Source organism: Monodelphis domestica, chromosome 2, assembly GCF_027887165.1.
Source record: "Monodelphis domestica isolate mMonDom1 chromosome 2, mMonDom1.pri, whole genome shotgun sequence".
In the NCBI taxonomy this organism is placed as follows: domain Eukaryota; kingdom Metazoa; phylum Chordata; class Mammalia; order Didelphimorphia; family Didelphidae; genus Monodelphis; species Monodelphis domestica.
Window position 1 is genome coordinate 326,688,653 of NC_077228.1, and position 17,876 is coordinate 326,706,528.

Consider the following 17,876-nt stretch of genomic DNA (forward strand, 5'->3'; position numbering starts at 1 on the left):
ATTGACTGAAGCACTACTAAGAGTTTGTTGTTACAATGTCATTATATATTGGAGACAGGATTTGGCCCTACTTCTTTGTGATTCCAAAGTTGGCCTTTTATTCTCTGTGTCTACACTGCCTGAGTCTCAGCCATGATATGAACTTTATGCTTAGATATTTCCAATGAGAACCAAAAATCTAAAGTTTACAGTATTTTTAGACTGGATCCTTTTTTTGTCAGTTAAGGAGAATAAAAATTATCTATGGAATAAAAATGAGTCATAGAATATAGAAGCTCTTTCTAATTCTAGTTTTGCCTTTTATAGAAGTATATTTTATAATTGTACATTCATCCAAGAAACAAAGATTATAGATAAATTGATTTGAGCCCCTCACAGAGTTGAAAGAGATTCCATATCTAAGGCAGGTTGTAAAATTCATGTCATTGAGGGATGTGTGCATCACATAGATTGATATCAAATATGTGGCAATAATTGTACTTAAGTGGAATTCTTTTAAAATATAACCACATTCTATTTATAAGTCTATTTATAACTGTTAGCCGTATTGTAAAGTCAATTCACAAACTAAATTTGTTATGCTCTTAGGGGGAAAATTGAGTATTAGAAGTATCATGGAAAATGTTTTAGCTAAATTCAATGTTAAATGCACCAGACTCACAAAATACAATAAATTTACTCACTTGTTCCCCTGGAATTGAGAGTCCATTAGGTCCCTGAGGACCTGGAGGACCCTGAGGGCCTGGGGGACCTGAATCACCACGAGGACCTGGGGGTCCCTTAAATAAACAAGGCAAAAAAAAAGTTAGTGGCTTTGTTATCTAGCTCACTCTCTTCAAAGCTTGCATTTGTCAGAAACTTTTTTTTATTAAAAAGACATTGATCAAATCTAAATTGAAAGAAGACCTCAGAAGTTCACATTGACTCATTCCTCTCCTCATCATTTATGCTTCCTTTTCCTGTTCCCTTGATCACAAAAAAATATAGAGAGTTGAAACTACAGTAAATGCATTGTTTCCATAATGAATTTAATAGAAGAAAAATGAGTAAGAGAAATAAGGCATGTCAAATATCAGGTATAAATATGGAATTATAAAATATAATCTCAGACTGGGAAGGGTTTATTTCCTTGAGGTTGATTCTGATTTCTCCTTGGAAGTACTGAACAAACAATAAACCATTAAATATTCATTGAATACTTATTCTCCATAGGACAATAGTATGCAGAAAAGTTAATTTCAAGGATACAGGTCTTCTCACCCATGCATTGATTGGCCTGACCTACTAATTAGTTCGGAAGAATTGATGACCTGACAAATATAGTCTAAGGCTACTATGGATTGGTCGAAAGATTTTAGAATCATAGATTTAGAACTGTAAAAGACCTCTGGGTTAATCTATGACAACTCTTCATAGAAGGTAAAGGAGAAAATTAAGTGACTTGATAGCCATACAAGAAATACAGAAGCAGAGATGGGATTGGAACTTAGACCCACTAAAACCAAATTCAGCATTATCTTGTTATTCATGATTTTTTGAAATAATCATTTTATTATTATAGAACTTTCTCTGGCATTTGCAGAAAACATTTCTTGAAGGAATTTAAATTCCCTTATTAAAATTCATCTTTAGGAAGGAAAAAAAAAAGGAAGATGATTCTATGGTTGGATCAGACTCTATAAGTTCTTTTGATAGAAATCTGATGTTGTTTGGTCAAAATAAAAATAATTCATCTTTGTGTGTATGTTGATTCTTCTAATAAAACCTATTAGACATTATGAACAATGACTCCTTAGCATTGTGGATCAATATTTAATGTCCAAGATTGTCATATTTCCTTCTTCTTGAACCTCCACCATAAAAATGATGAGAACCAATCATTACTTGGGCTTCCTTATTTACTATTGTTATTGTTGAGTCAGTTCAGGTATGTCCAACTCTTTAGGAACCCATTTGAGGTTTTCCTGGCAAAGATATTGGAGTGTTTTTCCATTTCCTTCTCCAAATCATTTTATAGATGAAAATACTGAGGCAAACAGGATTAAGTGACTTGCCCAGGGTCACATATCTAGTTAAGTGTCTGAGGCCAGATTTGAACTCAGGATATTGAATCTTCCTGACTCTAGGCTGGACTCTTTATCCCCTGTACCACTTAGCTGTCCTGCCTTCTTAGTTAAATTATTGAAACTATTTGGCATTACTTCTTCCCCATTCCAGTCCCAGTTTTGCTGCTGCCATACTTCCATTCTCATCCTATCACCTTAAATGCATTCATTCCATACCCTTTTCTTATCGGGGTCAAGTCTCTGCCTTCCAAGATGACATATGCTCAACTCTGAGGACTAGCTGACTAGCTAATGGGTAAAGATTAAACTAAGAGCTGCTTATGCTTCTCTCCAATTTCTATATTGTACTTGTATCTATAAACCTTCTGAAGACAATAATTAGTTCTGGCCTTTTCTGTATTTTGATTGGCATGAATTAAATTAAATTATTTTTAATTTGTAAAAAGCATTCAAGATGAGGCCCCTGAGAACCTCTCCCATCAAACATGTATGCCACATAAGCCATATTTTCAAAAATATTCCAAACATATTTCTTAGTCACTCTTTCCCATTAAAATGTTAACAATTCTTGTCCTAATCGAATGCTTCAGGTTGAACTTTAACTCCCTTCTGTCTCTAATTCCATCCAATAATTTCTACACTTAGTGGACAAAATTAACAACAGGTTGGTTGGAAAGTGGCTTTTACTGAAGTAAAGTCCACATCATGTTTGTGAGCTCTTTCCAACCAATCTCCATCCCTCAGCATTCATTCCCAACAATGTGGGTTCCCCTCCCTCCCCCTCATCATCATTTCTGGTGGAATAAATAGCAACTAAGATGAACTTCTAAGGGCCTAGTGTTGAGTTTTGTACTTTTAAAAACATTTTCAAGAATCGTCTAAGTCACCATTACACCATACTGATAAGAAAAATAATAAATGGCAATTTTGCTGTGGCAACTTTTCCAAAGTCGTACATCACAGGAATAGCATTTTAAACCCTGAACTCAAGTTTAAAAGATAGATTAAAAATTTTAAATAGAATTTAGAGAGATACTTACAATTGCTCCATTAATTCCTCTCTCTCCTCTGGGGCCTTTAGCACCAGGGCCACCCTAAATATACATATTATGAATTAAGTGTTATTCTTTTCTATGTCTACATAAATGAAAACATAATACTTAAATGAAAAAAACAAAGAAATTGTCACTTCAGGAGAGTCTGCAACTTTGCCACCCTGGCCAAAAGGTCCCAAAGTAAACATTTCAAACACAGAAATCAAGCACATAAATATGTCCCTAAGGTGTACATCTTAGTTTTACTTTTGCCATTCATATACTATCTACAGTTTCAAAACTAATTTTTAAAAAAAATTTTTAAGTGAATATTACCCAGAGGCAGGAAAACAGAATGCACTGTTTTGAAACCCAATAATAATTAGTCAATTAATCTTTTCAGAAAGATTAACCTGATCTTAATCTCTAAGTAACACAAAATAGGGGCAGCTGCAGCAGTTAGTATCTGTAGATCTCCAAAAAGTAGAAAGAATGAAAACAAAGGCCCATCATACCCAGTTATCTCCTTATAGACTAAAGAACTAAAAAACAATCAATGATAATCTCCAATACTTTAACAGACATGGTTATCTCAATGATTTGGGTATTTCTTCCAATAATGTAGATCATGACACATACATATCTACTCATTCTAGGGTAATTCTGGGCCATATCTGTTTTTTTTTTTACCCTCAATGAGCAAATATTCTATTGGGGGAGAGTGTAACATGGGAGGGTACAATGTGGGAGGGTGCAACATAAACAGATAAGAATATATAAAATATAGTCCAACTCTAACCTTCCCAACACTGTTCCTAAATCTGTTCTCTGGGACCAAGCTAATAATCCTTCAAATACTTGAAGCTGTCTATTATTCCCCAACCTCAGACTTTTCTCTAGATGAAATGTTCCCAATTTCTTCCACTAGTTTCCATGGGTCAAGGTCTCTAATGTTCTCATCACCCTGATTGCCTTCCTCTGCATGTTCTACTGTTTGTCAATGTCCTCTCTAAGAGATGGCACACAGAGCTCAACATCATATTTCAGATGTGGTCTGTCCAGAGGAGGAGACAATGAGACCTTCACATCCCACATTCTGGAGATCACACCTCTCAATGCTGCCTAAGTCCACAAAACTTGTGGCTTCCTTGCATTATTTTTGATTCAATATTGAGATTGCTAAACCAAACCACCACATGAACTGTTATCTTGCCCTAACTCCCCCACATTTTACTTGTGAAAGTGATTCCTAGGCCATATCTTCTCATGAGACTAAAGAACAAAATCCATATTACCCAGAAAGATCTATTGCACTGATCATATGAGTGTAGGATTAAAAAAGGGAAATAAATAACCCTTTCTAAAAAGAAGGGGAAAAAGAAATTTCTAAGATTTAAGATATCAGACTTCCAAAGGGAGACGTGGGAACCTCCTAGTCTATAGAGGGATTTGATCCATAAATAGCAAATGTTCTAGGTTTAAAGTGATCTGGACATGACTCAGCCTCCTACTGTGGCCTTAGAGGACCTGTCCAGAAAGTTTCTAGGAACATCCTAAAGCATCTTTTAAGACATTGTAATGACCAGAGGAAAAGCAACTTTACATTTTTTAAAGTCTAAGCATTTAAATATGTTCTAAACTGAGTGAAAAGTGACTAAGGAGAGGAATTCATACTCCAGAACCAAAGTTGTTTTGATATGGATGTCCTCTGATGCACATGTCTGAATCTAGCACTGAAGGACATATGCTATTGAGCTGGCCCTCTTGAAAGACTTAACTCTAATCACCACAAGGACCAACCCTGGCTCCAGAAGATCAGGGATGAAGAATACGACCCACCTCCTGGCAGAAAGGTAAAGGATTAAACATATGGATTTAGACCCACATTTTTGGACTTGGTCAACCTGGGAATCTGATTTGCTTCACCATATATTTTTTGTAAAACATTTGTTTATTTTTTCGCTTGGGGGACAGGGAAGACAGGGAGAAGAGAGATAGAAAGTAGTAGAAAGAAAAAACTAATATTTGGGGAAATGCTAATTATAAAAAAGAAAGCAGGAGGATAGCCTGTGTTTTAGTGACCCCAGTTTTTAAAAAAGTCTAAAGAATGTCCCCCAAAAAAATCACATCTACAATTTTTAAAAAAGAAAACATTATGTAAATGCATATTTATATATCCTTACCGCTGGTCCAGGTGGTCCAGGAGGTCCAACACTGTCCTGGGAACATGTGCAAGCATTTGGAAAAGCTGGACATTTTGCTTCATCTCTCTGGATTTTTGAGAATAATAATCAGCCATTATGAAAAAATAAACTGCATTTCCCCTTCCTTGACTTATACAAACAAGGGAGTTTGTTTCCCAACTTTAAATAACAAAGATCCAATTATCATAATAAATGTTAATGAGAACTCATGTCTGACTCTCAAATGAAATTTATTTCCATAGTTATATTATTTTCTTTAAGAACCCTTAAAAGATAAAATGGAACTTATAAAAGGGTATTTGGAGCCACTAGTAATTTAGTTCAATTTTCTCTGACCCAGTGTTCTGTGCCTAATTCAGACAAAAAACATCCTGTGATTTTATACTCTACTTTGCATTCCCAGAGATCAAAATACATCATAGAGTGATATATTTTAAGTTGAAAGGGGCCTTAGAAGCCACCTACTTCAACACCACCCCATTCTGCAGATGAGGAAACTGAGGCCAGAGAAGTTAATTAACTTGCCACGTCAAGAGGTAGTAAACATCAAAGGCAGAATTTGAAACCAGGTCCTCTGGCTCCAGAGTCAGTGCTCTTTTCTGCTTGACTATGCCAAGACTATAACCATTATAACAATCACAAAACATTAATTCTTTCTTCAGATTCTTCAAATGTGGTCATTTTTGTTCTTTAGAACTAGCAGAAATCTAGTGAGAAGGTAATTTATTCAACAAATGTGTGCCAGCATTTTACAAGCAGAAGGAATGCTTAGTATGAGTGGAAATCTGTGGGCTTGGGTGAGGTTTTTTAAGTTAATCCTCTGAGATGCTTCTTGAGAATTTCCAAATATGGGCTTATGCATTCTCAGTTGGAAAGGGAGGGGTCACATCAAACACTGGCATGAACTATGATAACTGATAAAAGGCACAAGCCTTTGCATATTCCTGGTTTCCTATTTGCTGATAACAGCTGCTGAGTGTTACTTTCCCAATTCAACTTCTCCCTGTCAGCAGGATTTACTGAGAAGATTTTTGACAGCATCCAGTTCAGGTCTACTTACCCTAGAAGGGATGTCACAGCATCTATCTCTACTGGTCCACACTGGACTGCATACTATGTCAAAATTCTGGATTTGGAACTGCAAAACAACCATATCCACTAAGTATTTATTTTTAAAATTCACTAGGGACTGCAAACATTTCAGATTTCAATGTCTCCTCAGAGCCAAAATTGAGACTTTGCCAGCTTCCTGCACAAATGCTTACAAGTGTTCTACTTCATAAGTAATGTGCTCCTATTTTCTCAGGGGTGGGAAGAAGAGGAAATTCCCTCCAGTTTCTTAAAATAAATAAACACCCATACTTCAGAAGAAGGAAAAAGTCAAGCCAAATGCTCCTGATGAACTCCGGCTCCTGATTATGGTTTGTGGCCAAAGAGAAATGTTTCTCAAGAAGTGAAAAAAGAGCTTTAGTAGCTAGTGGATTCCAATTTCTCTAACTGTGCAAACAGAATTACAAGGTTCTTTCTTAGGGAAGATTGTGATCTCTCCATTGATATTGATTCTAGCTACTAAAAAGATCATGTATTCTTTTAAGAGTTTTTCCCAAAATTCTCTTTAAATAAAAATATAGGTTTGATGTGACATGTTCTCATTTTTAAAAGGTTCATGTTTTATTTTTAACACTAGGATTTAGAATTTAAACAATTCCAAGATAAGGCAAAACTTGAGCTATGATTTAATTTTATAAGGAACTTCCAGATGAGATAATTCCCTTTACAAACAAAGATCAGAACCTTCTAGGCAATTTAGAATGTTAAAGTGTTGCACAGAACACACTGGGAGCTTCAATGACTTGTCCAGGGACATACAGCCAATCTGTGTCAAAGGCAGGATTTAAACCCAGTCCAATTTTGACTTTGAGACAGCTCTCTTATCCACCGCAACATGCTGCCTTGCAGGTCAAGGCATAATTACAAAATTCTACACTACTCAATTCTTAAAACAGAGAGCATATTCTCTGTGTCATTGTAATTCAGAGAAACCAATTGCATCCAAGGTAAATTTATTTTTCAAGCAATATACATGTTCTTTTAAATTTATTATAAATTTAATATAGTATGCTTCAAGAACCTGAGGTCATTTTATCATTTTAATGATAAAAATATAATATTAAAACAGACTTAAAAGAAAAAGCCACAATCCACATGAAAAATAATAATTCTTGTCTTGGGAACTCAACAAAGCCTCCTCCTTTTCCCTGGTAGTAATGTCAGTAAAAAATTACCAATTGCCCACCCCTTACAACTCTTCTGCCTTGAAACTAAAATTTAGTATCAGTTCTAAGACAGAAGGTAAGGGGTTTTTTTTAATGATCACTCTTCAAAGATAGCTTCTTGTGAAGCTACATTAGAGCTTAATAAAAATCTAAAAATGATTCTCCATAATATTAAAGACACACTTACATAAAATGAAAAAATAGCCATGTAGCTTTTATTAGCTAGGATTATCTTTTGGAGTCAAGGCAATGGTAAAGCTTAATTTCAATTAATTGGGGAATTTTTGCAATAAGTCATGGCACAACCTAACTTGGGAATGTTTGGAGATTTTGCCTTGCTGTGCTACCTAATGATCTGAGGTAGTATGCTACAATTAAAGAGAGTTCACTGCTTTATCCACAGCACATTTTCCCCACTGAAAATTCTTCCAAATGTGTATTCACTGAGTGACAATGAAAAGCAATTTCCACATTAAAATGTACCAAGGCACCACATGAAATGGAGACATGCTACTTACCGCAGCTGATTTCCTTTCACCTTTAATAAGCTTTCCAAGAATTTCATAACCATCAGTTGTGATGTTCCCAGCTTCCTTGATGTCTTTCTCTATTATTTCATAGCAGTCTATATAAAGCTTAACACTTTTTGAAGTAACCACAATATGAACCTAAAGAGAAAGATGCATTTAATGATTACATGACTGTTTTGTCATATTATCTGTTTTACTGAAAAACTATGTGCTCTACTAAGATTCAGAAAATGTTAGAGGGTAAGAGTTCTGAAGCATCATTGGTTTGATTGCTTGCTCTTTCTTTACAAATGAGATAACCAAAGCCCAGAGAAGGGTAGTGACTTTCTTAGTGGCATAACTAGTGGAAGAACTAGGTGTTGGTTATGGTTATTGTTCAATTGTTTATAGGCATATCCAACTCATCATGACCCCATTTGGGGTTTTCTGGGCAAAGAATCGGGAGTGGTTTGATTTCATCCATTTCATTTACACATAAGGAAACTGAGGCAAAGAGGTTTAAATGACTTGCCAGAAGTCACATAGCTAATAAGTGTATGAGGTTAGATTTGAACTCATGAAGAGGAATCATTTTAACTCTAGATCTGGCACTCTATTCATTGTGCCATCTACTTGCCCCTGGAAGAACTAGAACTAGAACACAAATCTCCAAAGGTCTTTCTTCCATGAATCTGACTAGCTCTCAAATAGATCAAAAGGACACGAGTGATATTTAAACTCTGTAATATCCCACATCAAATCTATTCTATGGCACACTGGAAAGAACACTGAGCTGTCAAAAGTTCAGAATTCAAATACTACCACTGTGTGAACTTGAGCAACTCAGTGAACCCCTGTGGGTTTTGGTTTCCTCATCATAAAATAAGGAGAGAGAACCAAATGGCCTGAGATGTGACTGTAGTCAAAACAGATCATGAAGAACAAAGCCAAGTCTAGCACTACATCCATAATTTTATTCATTAAAAATGCAATTCAAAGAATATCCAATGAATTATACCCTCAATGTCTAAGCATAAAAGTGGAGGACTACGGGGATAAATCATTGCCTACATTGTCAGGTCACTATATAAGTTGTTTTTGGTTAACTGCTTTTCTTTGATAAAAGAAATAAAATCCATTCTCGTGGCTGAGTAAGAAGGGAGTCTATATCCAAGAATAACTGCAGTGTAAAGATGAAAATCAACAAAAACAACATTAAAAATAAAAGAAGCTCAAAACAAAGTAATTTCATTTGATTTCTCATTGATTTCCCTTTACTCTGCTTTGTTCCTTACTTTCTCATTCCTAAGCATTGCTTTTAGCCCCCGCCCCCATTCAATGAAGAAATAATACCCAACCTCTCATAGTTCTTTAGCTGAAGAATCAATCTTAGTACTCAATCTTTTTTAAAAATCAAGTATGCTAATACTGCTGGTCAACTTTAGTGAGGCAAACTATTAAACGACATTAGAAAGGTATGAGTGTGGTTATAATTCTTGGAGCCTATAGTTATGTTCAATATTTCCACCTGTTATAACACAAATAAGCACTTGATGACTACTTTTAAATTCTAGCACTAAATTGAAAGATACAAAAATTCTTTTAAATGTTCTGAGTCAGTAAGTAGAAGGGTAATCTCCAGAAAATTTTAAATTCTTATTTAAACAGTAAATACTTTTTTCATATGAATTTGTCATCAGGGCATTAATTTAGCCTGATAAAGATTATAAATGTATGCTTTTCCTATGGCTAGTACTTATTTCAATAATAAGATTAATTAATTTAAGATATTTCAAAAAAGGAAATTATTTGAAATTCAAGTATTTTGAAGTTTTTATAAATTCTCATGATCTAAAGGACTTTGATTAGAACCATTTATCTACCAGATCTGTTATTTGGGCAAGTCTTCTTCAACTTCTCTAGGCCTCAGTTTCCTCATCTATAAAATGAGATTGTTGAATGAAATTACCTCTTTGGTCCCTTCTAGGTATAAAGTCATGGTGCAAAAGCAAAAGTAGTAACAAATACTTGCAATATGTTTAGATACTCATATTATGTATACTCACTTCTTATCAGAAAATAAATTACATTTTAATATGATCTATTAGTAAGCCTTCCATAAAAAACAAGTTTTGTTAAGTTCAATGGTAATATTTTAAAACCGATATTTAATTATCAGCAAGAAATTTGCCTTTCTAGGGCCTACCATCAACAAAACTATCTTACTACCTGTTCACTCAAGCACTAACATATTTGAAAAATCTGAACTTGCTTATTATATTATCTCTAAAAAAACTTGGATAATTCATGATTTATTCCTTACATTTATTCCTTTCACTGGACTGAATGATTTTGTCAAATAGTAATTTCTTATATACTTATGTGATATAAATTCTCTTTTACATACACAAAATTAAGTTAAACTATGAGAAAAGTGACTAATAGAAGCATTGAGTGTCAAGTTCAAAGTGGTGCTATCTGGTCAATTATCCTAATGATTTTTGTATTTCATATGCCTCTGATAATAATAATTCACATTTTAAAAGCCTTTCATGGTTTACAAAGAACTTTTCACACAAAAACCCTATGAAATAGGTAGCATCCAGGTTGTCACAGGTATACAAAGTTTTCTTAAACAAATGTTCAGAAGAAATGTTTCTATCTTTCTAATAAACAATTGATAGCACTATAATTGTATATTCAGTCATATTTCTATACTTTTGTTTATCATTTACAACTCATTTTATGACCTTTTTATAATTTTGGAACAAAAATTATGCCAAAAAAATGCCAACTAAGTTTTATGCCCTGCCAATACAGAAAATAGTAAAAAATAACTTTTGTTTCTGTCACCTTAGAGCTCTCTGAATTAATATTAATATTGTCTTTGTGATCTAGAATAAATAAAACATGGGTATGTAACATAAAAAGAGCTATTCCATAAAAACCACAAAGTTAAGCAATAACCCCACTTCTAAATACTCAGTAGTCAATTATGAGAAGATTGCAATCTCATCAAATGTCTAGAATAAGTGTGGTTAGAAAAACATTCTTTTTAAAAGTCCATCTCAGCAAGATACACAAATATAAGTTTAATGGACAAATCCAAATACCAAATGGCTTCTTATGAAATTTGCCAGGTTCAACATCATTCACCAAGGAGTGCTGTGCTAACGCCAATAGCAAAAGCCAAATAAAATGTACTTCCCTGGTGAGGCATTAGCAGGAACAGGCTTTATTATAAGTGCCAGGAAATTGCTGAATACATAGAAAAGCAGAAAGACCCAGTATAGATATTTATATTCATAGATTTCTCCCTTTATTTTACTCTGGGACCCTTGTTAATGAGGGGTCCTAATTGTACACAGAAGATTATTCAAATATCACTAAAGAAAATTTGAGAATCTCATTCATGAGTGTTCAAGAAAGATATATAGACAGACAGACAGACAGATAGATAGAGACATGGTTATAGATATATTCACTCTGATAAAACAAGATATCTTCTTGGCAATAGAGGAGTAAGAAGTATCCAAAGCACTAGAGGAAGGTGCTTCAATTTTCACTTTGGAATCACATTTGACTAGAAATAGCAAATATTTTATGGTTGGGATCATTCTGTACACCATACTTAAGGAATTTTACACAGCTAGTGAAACAGGAGGTATTCTCATTTATTTTAGAGTGTGGATAGGGATCATAAAAATGACAGATTCCTTATTCATTTTTATTTTCATTTTAAAATATTTCCAAATTCCATTTCTTTCACTTTTGACTAATCTTTTGTCTATACCACACAAACCTAACAAATCTTTCTCTCTTTGCTCTGTGCTTACATACTGAAAGACTTTAGATTGTTAATTCTGACAACCAGACAGACAAGAAATATGCATCCTCAGAACTTTAGACAAAATATTTCTGTGTGGTTATCAGCTCTGCTGCCATATAAACTGAGCATTGACGCAGCTGGAAGAATAATTGTGTTTGTGGGGGGAAATCACAATTCTTTTTTAAAACTTTTAAAGTTCCTTTTGTATTTATTAATATTTCCTTGAATTAACCAGAAAATGTCTGAACTACTCTTCAGACATTCACCACCCTTCCGTAAATGGGAAAGAAGCAGACTAATATGCTTTTTAAAAAAGATTAAAAGTCAATAGTCCCAGAAAAAGAAATGCCAGTTCTAGATTTAGACATAGCTACAACTGCCAACCCATTATGAGCATCCATGAAATTCCAAAGAGAAATGAGGTACATTTTAAGTCACATTCTCTTCTGAAAAATAACACTTATGTAACTGTATATGTTTACCTTGTGAAAACTTCCATAAAACAGTGACTTCACTTCATCTGTGTCAAAAGTTACTGTCTGAACCTCGCCCCTCATATCTTTGTTAAAGAATGACAATGTCTTGCTGGAAGCTGTAGTCAACACAAAATTAGTCGGATTATTAAAAAAGTCTGTTATCCATCATGAAATCAATTAAGCACATGAATAAGAATTTTTGTTATTGAGATTTAGCAAAATCATAATTGTTGGCAACAGTTCAAAACACTGCAATGGTTGGAAATGATGTTTAAATGCTGCTGATATACTCTAGATTTTCAAAACTTTAGATTTGAAATCATGCACCAAATGAAATTGGTTAGAGAAAAAAGAAAATTATCATAAACAACTTAAAATCTCTATTCATGAGTTTTATCATTAAGTAAAATCCTCCTTACGATCAGCAACCACTCCAACTTGAGGCTTGTAGTCTCTATCTGTTATTTGCCAAATTGCAAATGGATCACTGGGGCTTTCTGGAAGAAGTCGGAATAACAGGATAATCGTGTAAGATGGTGGTAAGCCGTCAGGATGTAGGTCTCTGTTAAATGAACCACAAAGCACCTCTTATCAAGCATAATTTTTAAGACTTGGAATTAGGATTTCATGAAGGGAAGGGAAGGGAAAGCAAGGCAAGGGAAGGCAAGGCAAAGGAAGGCAAGGGAAGGGAAGGCAAGGCAAGGCAAGGGAAGGCAAGGGAAGGGAAGGCAAGGCAAGGCAAGGGAAGGGAAGGCAAGGCAAGGCAAAGGAAGGCAAGGGAAGGGAAAGAAAGGCAAGGCAAGGCAAGGCAAGGCAAGGCAAGGGAAGGGAAGGCAAGGGAAGGGAAAGGAAGGCAAGGCAAGGGAAAGCAAGGCAAGGGAAAGGAAGGCAAGGCAAGGGAAGGCAAGGCAAGGCAAGGCAAGGCAAGGGAAAGCAAGGCAAGGGAAAGGAAGGCAAGGCAAGGGAAGGCAAGGCAAGGCAAGGGAAGGGAAGGCAAGGGAAGGGAAGAATGAAATAGTAAGAGGAGGAAGAGTTCCTTTAATAACTGAACTAATTTGGCTGATACTCAGGACAAACAACCTTACACAAATGCTTTTCTACAAAAAATAGCATTAAATAAAGTATCAGCATAATTGTTGTTTTTGAGGTCATTTTGTAGAGTATTCAATGTAGTATAGTGGATAGAAGTGTGCACTTGGAATCTTGACTGAGACATTCAATAACTATGTGACCCTGGACAAATGACCTTGGACTTCAAAAACTATTAAACCAATCCTTTCATTTTAAAGATGAATAAATTAAGGTCTGAATAAGAAAAGTGACTTTCCTTTGACTTTGGACACAGTCTAGAAAGTTAAGCCAGACAGTTCTATGATAAAAGAGGAATGTGGAGGTGCTAAAGCATAATAATGCTGTTACCACTTTCTTTAAGAAAATTAGCTCATTTTAATGTGTTTGTCATCAGCATTCCTAGTGCATTTTAAATTTCATCTTTCATTTTCCACCTAGGTCCCAAAATTCAAAAAGTTATGTTTCTACTTGTTCTGCCTTCTCTTGGAGATACCAAGCAAGCAATTTTCCAACATGAAAACTTTTCATTTTAATAAACAGGAAACCTATTTCTGGTGGCCATGTTAGCCAGGTGCAAACTTTCACCAAGTGAAATAACAAAATCTAGGGCTAACCAACAAATTGTTTCAATTGTGTCCAATAGAAATTAACCACAGACTGTCAGCCCATGGAAGACCTAGATTATCACAGCCCCTATTCCTTTAGCAAGCTAAAATACTAAAAAGAAAGAATAGCCTCATGTTAGACTGGAAAAAATTAATCAAGTCTAGTATGCCATGGCAATGATAAAAACTACTTTTTCCTGGTATAACTGTTGCTCTTCATCTAAACTATTCAGCCTGAATAAAGAAAGGATGACCCTCATGCTAGTCTTGAATTTTACAGTAACCAACCAAGTGGCACCAAAGAGGGCTTTAATTTTGGGGTGAGCTAAAACTTCAGGGTAGAGATGCTCATTCTTGATGCCAAAACCACAAGCACAGTAATCAAAATGGAAAAGACCCTCCAGCAAATTCTCAGTGGTGACATAAGGTCACCATGTCTACACAGGAAGAGGATAAACCATAACAAACTTGTACAAGTTGTCTGCAACAACCAAAGTTTGTCAGACTCAAGTAAGCCACAGGTCAGGGTTCTGTAGGCTTCAGGAAGGAGTGAAGGCTTTTCATTTTGAACTGTAGCTTCCAAGAAACATGAAGAAACCCTTCCTTCATTTGACCCTCCCACCCTTCATCCTGCAGGGGAAAAAATCCCTCGCTGGTAAACTTACACTGTAGGCTGATTCACGAAGGCATTCTTTTGGAGCCTATAAGCTGTATAGCTGGGAAAAGATCCTGACTCCAGGGACACTCCTGGTACAGTAGCAAAGTTCTTCTCTGTTAAATTATAGGCTTCCAGCATCTTGAAACCTTTGCAATAGACCAAAAGACAATTACTAAAATAAATAGAAATGTACTTTCCATTCTTATGGCTAAATCCCTAAACACTGAAACGACAAAGGAAGGTCACTAGATATTTGGGTAGAATTTTTATAAACTATGGACAAAAATCCCACCAGGAATCGAAACCATGGAGGTATATAGCATCAATGGAAGGAATTTACCTACTTTCCCAGATCTTCAATTTCATCTATATAAATTCCTAAATAATTAGCCCAAGCCAGAAAATGTCAATATAAGTTTTTACCTGGTGAAGTATATCCATCCAAATAAATGAGAGGGCAGCCTGAAATGAATTAGAATATCTCTAATTATTATTAGACATGCATTTTGTCTATAGCAAAATATGTACATGTTCACATGTAACATCAATGTCTAGTAAGGTTATACGTGAGACACGACATATACTTGTCAAAATGGTAATTAGATGTCAGCAATTTGACCTATTCATATCTTATGAATCTTGTTACCCTTGCAGAGGAATTCTAATTGAAAATGTTTTCATAAAGTCTTATTTTATAGTCATCTTAATGTATTCTTAAGTATCACAGAGCAGAAAAGACTAGTTAGCAGAAACTTCTCAGGCCATCTAGTCAGGACTTCTCATCTTGCAGATTAGGAAATTGAGACCCAGAAAAAAATGTGACTTGTCAAGGTCAAATATATAGCATTGAAGAGTTCTGGTATATGACCCAGGGCTCAAAAAAGACTACATCATGTTTAGATCTTGCCTCCAGAAGGTTTTTTTTTTAACTGAAGTAAATAACAACTCTTCCAGGAAAGTTGTTTTAGGTCCATGGAATGTAGATGAGAAGTGAGATTTTCCTTCCTTCATTCCTTTCCTGAAAATAATCTCCTTTCAGCAGTTTTAAAGGGATTCTAGAGAGCTGTGCGTGAGAATGTGGATTCTAGAGTACTTTGGATACTGTGACCTCCACAGTTCTCTTCAAGTTCATTTCCTACTGCCAAGGCTGTGACGGCCCCATCCACAGTCAGTTTTTTCTGGATTGTAAAAGAAATGTTTTTCTACTGTATCTGATGGAGAAACAAATCTAAAAACCAGGAGAGATTGATGAGCTCTGTTTCTTCAGGCTCTAAAAACAAAAGATCCAATGATGATAGGTAAGGGCTTAATCTTAGAACCAAATACTATGGAAATAATTTTGAAACAAGTAGGTCTTTGGTTCTTGAGGATGTCATAAACTTCCAGAGGTTTTCATATCTCAATTCATAAAAAGCAAGTATCAATTTCATTGTTCTTGGATTCATGAGTGAGGTTGTATATCAATCACTCCCTCTTGAAACAAAAGTAAAACTATATGTTGGCATAGACAAGAACCAATATATATTTACCTTTAATGGGAAAACCATTCTTTCTTCTCACAGAAGTATTTTTTGTATATAGACTGTACTAGGCCACAGATAAAATATTCAAAGATCATAGGATGTCAGAATGGTGGGAAAAGAATATAGAAAAGAGCTCTTTTTTCCATAAAAGAATGAATCATCTCCAAAGCTAAAAAACTACTTTTTGACAAACATATTTAGAATGATCTCAATTTAAAAACAAATGATTCATTAGAAGTAGGGAAAACATATTTATCTAAAATCTACTTATTCACTTGGGGATTGCATATATTACCAGGACTTCTTTGTAAAATTGTCCTGTATTCTGAATTGCACTGTACTACTGAAAAATATTATTGGCCTTGAAATACATTAGCCATATCATTATTACTTACTTGAAGTGGCAGTTTCACAAACAAAAGTTATTAGGTTATCTTCAATCTTCTCAAAAGACTCAAAGTCATCCACAATGAAAACATGGCGTTCACTTGGTTTGCTGGCAATATTTGCAAGTTCATTATAATCCACATCAGCTACACCAACTACAAAGACACTGAAACCTGCAGAAGGAATAAGGTCTTTCCATTAGGACTTAGATGATTTAACAATTATAATTAGAAAATTTACTGAGGAAAAATATCATATTTACTGTATATGAGTCATTAAATTTGAAGTTAACTTTTTTAAAATTCATGTGCCTTTTTTCAAATATTCCTCTCATCTGTTTCTCAATATTACATTCATTAGATTTCCTAATCCTAAAAACTAACAATTAACTTGAGTTTTTATTAGTAAAAATGTTTCATATAACATGGGTTTTTCATCTGTAAATATAATTGCTGGATACATGCAGGGTTTCGCAACCACCTTAAAAGTAATGTGTTTTTTATATAAAATCTAGAGCATACTATGACTCAGAAACTAAGAATCAGTTCTTTCTAAGCCTTAGATTATATGAAATGAATTTTCCCAATTCTTGCTTTTCCTCAGGCTCAAGAATAGGACTTGGCTACCTTTGGAATGGAATGGAATGGAATGGGATGGGATGGAATGGAATGATTCCACTTGTTGTAAATTTTCATTTACTTAGGCTAATGTGAAAAAAAAAAACTAGAGATGACTGACTTCCATTCCAAAAACAGAAAAGAAAAGAATGAATTTCCCATCAGGAAACAGTCTCATGTGAAAGAGCCAACCAAATAAGTTGTGGAATAATTTATGACCAACAATAAAATGACATTCATCTGAAAGAAATAAAAATGTTTTTGAGGGGTAGTCACTAGCTTCAGTAAATATTAAAAGATGATCAGATGAGGAATCTCACTAATGAAAAAAGTTCATATTTGCATTCTTTGGATAAGCTAGGTAATACCTGATCCTAAAGCAAATTTGGCAGAAGTTGTTAATGTGTATAGATGTTAAATTTTAGATGATAAGTCACTTTTCAGATTTGCCACATTAGTGCTATGCTACACAAAAAGTCCATTTCACCACAGTATTCAGTGCAAAGTAGATCTATTAAAGGTCTTCCCTATTTTTTTAGTGAAAGTTCTTGAACATTTACAATAAATCATGCAGCACGGAGCTTGAAAGTATCATGATAGGAATGCTCAAGAGTATACCTC

General features: G+C 34.7%; 1 protein-coding gene across 5 annotated transcripts in view; it reads right to left on the minus strand.

Moving 5' to 3' along the window:
• Nucleotides 1–17,876, minus strand: part of COL12A1 (collagen type XII alpha 1 chain) — a 141,095-nt gene that overhangs the window by 16,922 nt on the left and 106,297 nt on the right. For all 5 annotated transcript variants that reach the window (XM_056818506.1, XM_007484206.3, XM_007484203.3 and 2 more), the window contains 10 exons: nucleotides 16,647–16,811; nucleotides 15,152–15,190; nucleotides 14,736–14,874; nucleotides 12,814–12,956; nucleotides 12,401–12,510; nucleotides 8,099–8,248; nucleotides 6,365–6,442; nucleotides 5,284–5,370; nucleotides 3,107–3,160; nucleotides 684–779 (listed from right to left, as the gene is read on the minus strand). In XM_056818506.1, the coding sequence (XP_056674484.1) occupies nucleotides 684–779; nucleotides 3,107–3,160; nucleotides 5,284–5,370; nucleotides 6,365–6,442; nucleotides 8,099–8,248; nucleotides 12,401–12,510; nucleotides 12,814–12,956; nucleotides 14,736–14,874; nucleotides 15,152–15,190; nucleotides 16,647–16,811 (1,061 nt within the window). The remainder of the gene's footprint in view (nucleotides 1–683; nucleotides 780–3,106; nucleotides 3,161–5,283; nucleotides 5,371–6,364; nucleotides 6,443–8,098; nucleotides 8,249–12,400; nucleotides 12,511–12,813; nucleotides 12,957–14,735; nucleotides 14,875–15,151; nucleotides 15,191–16,646; nucleotides 16,812–17,876) is intronic.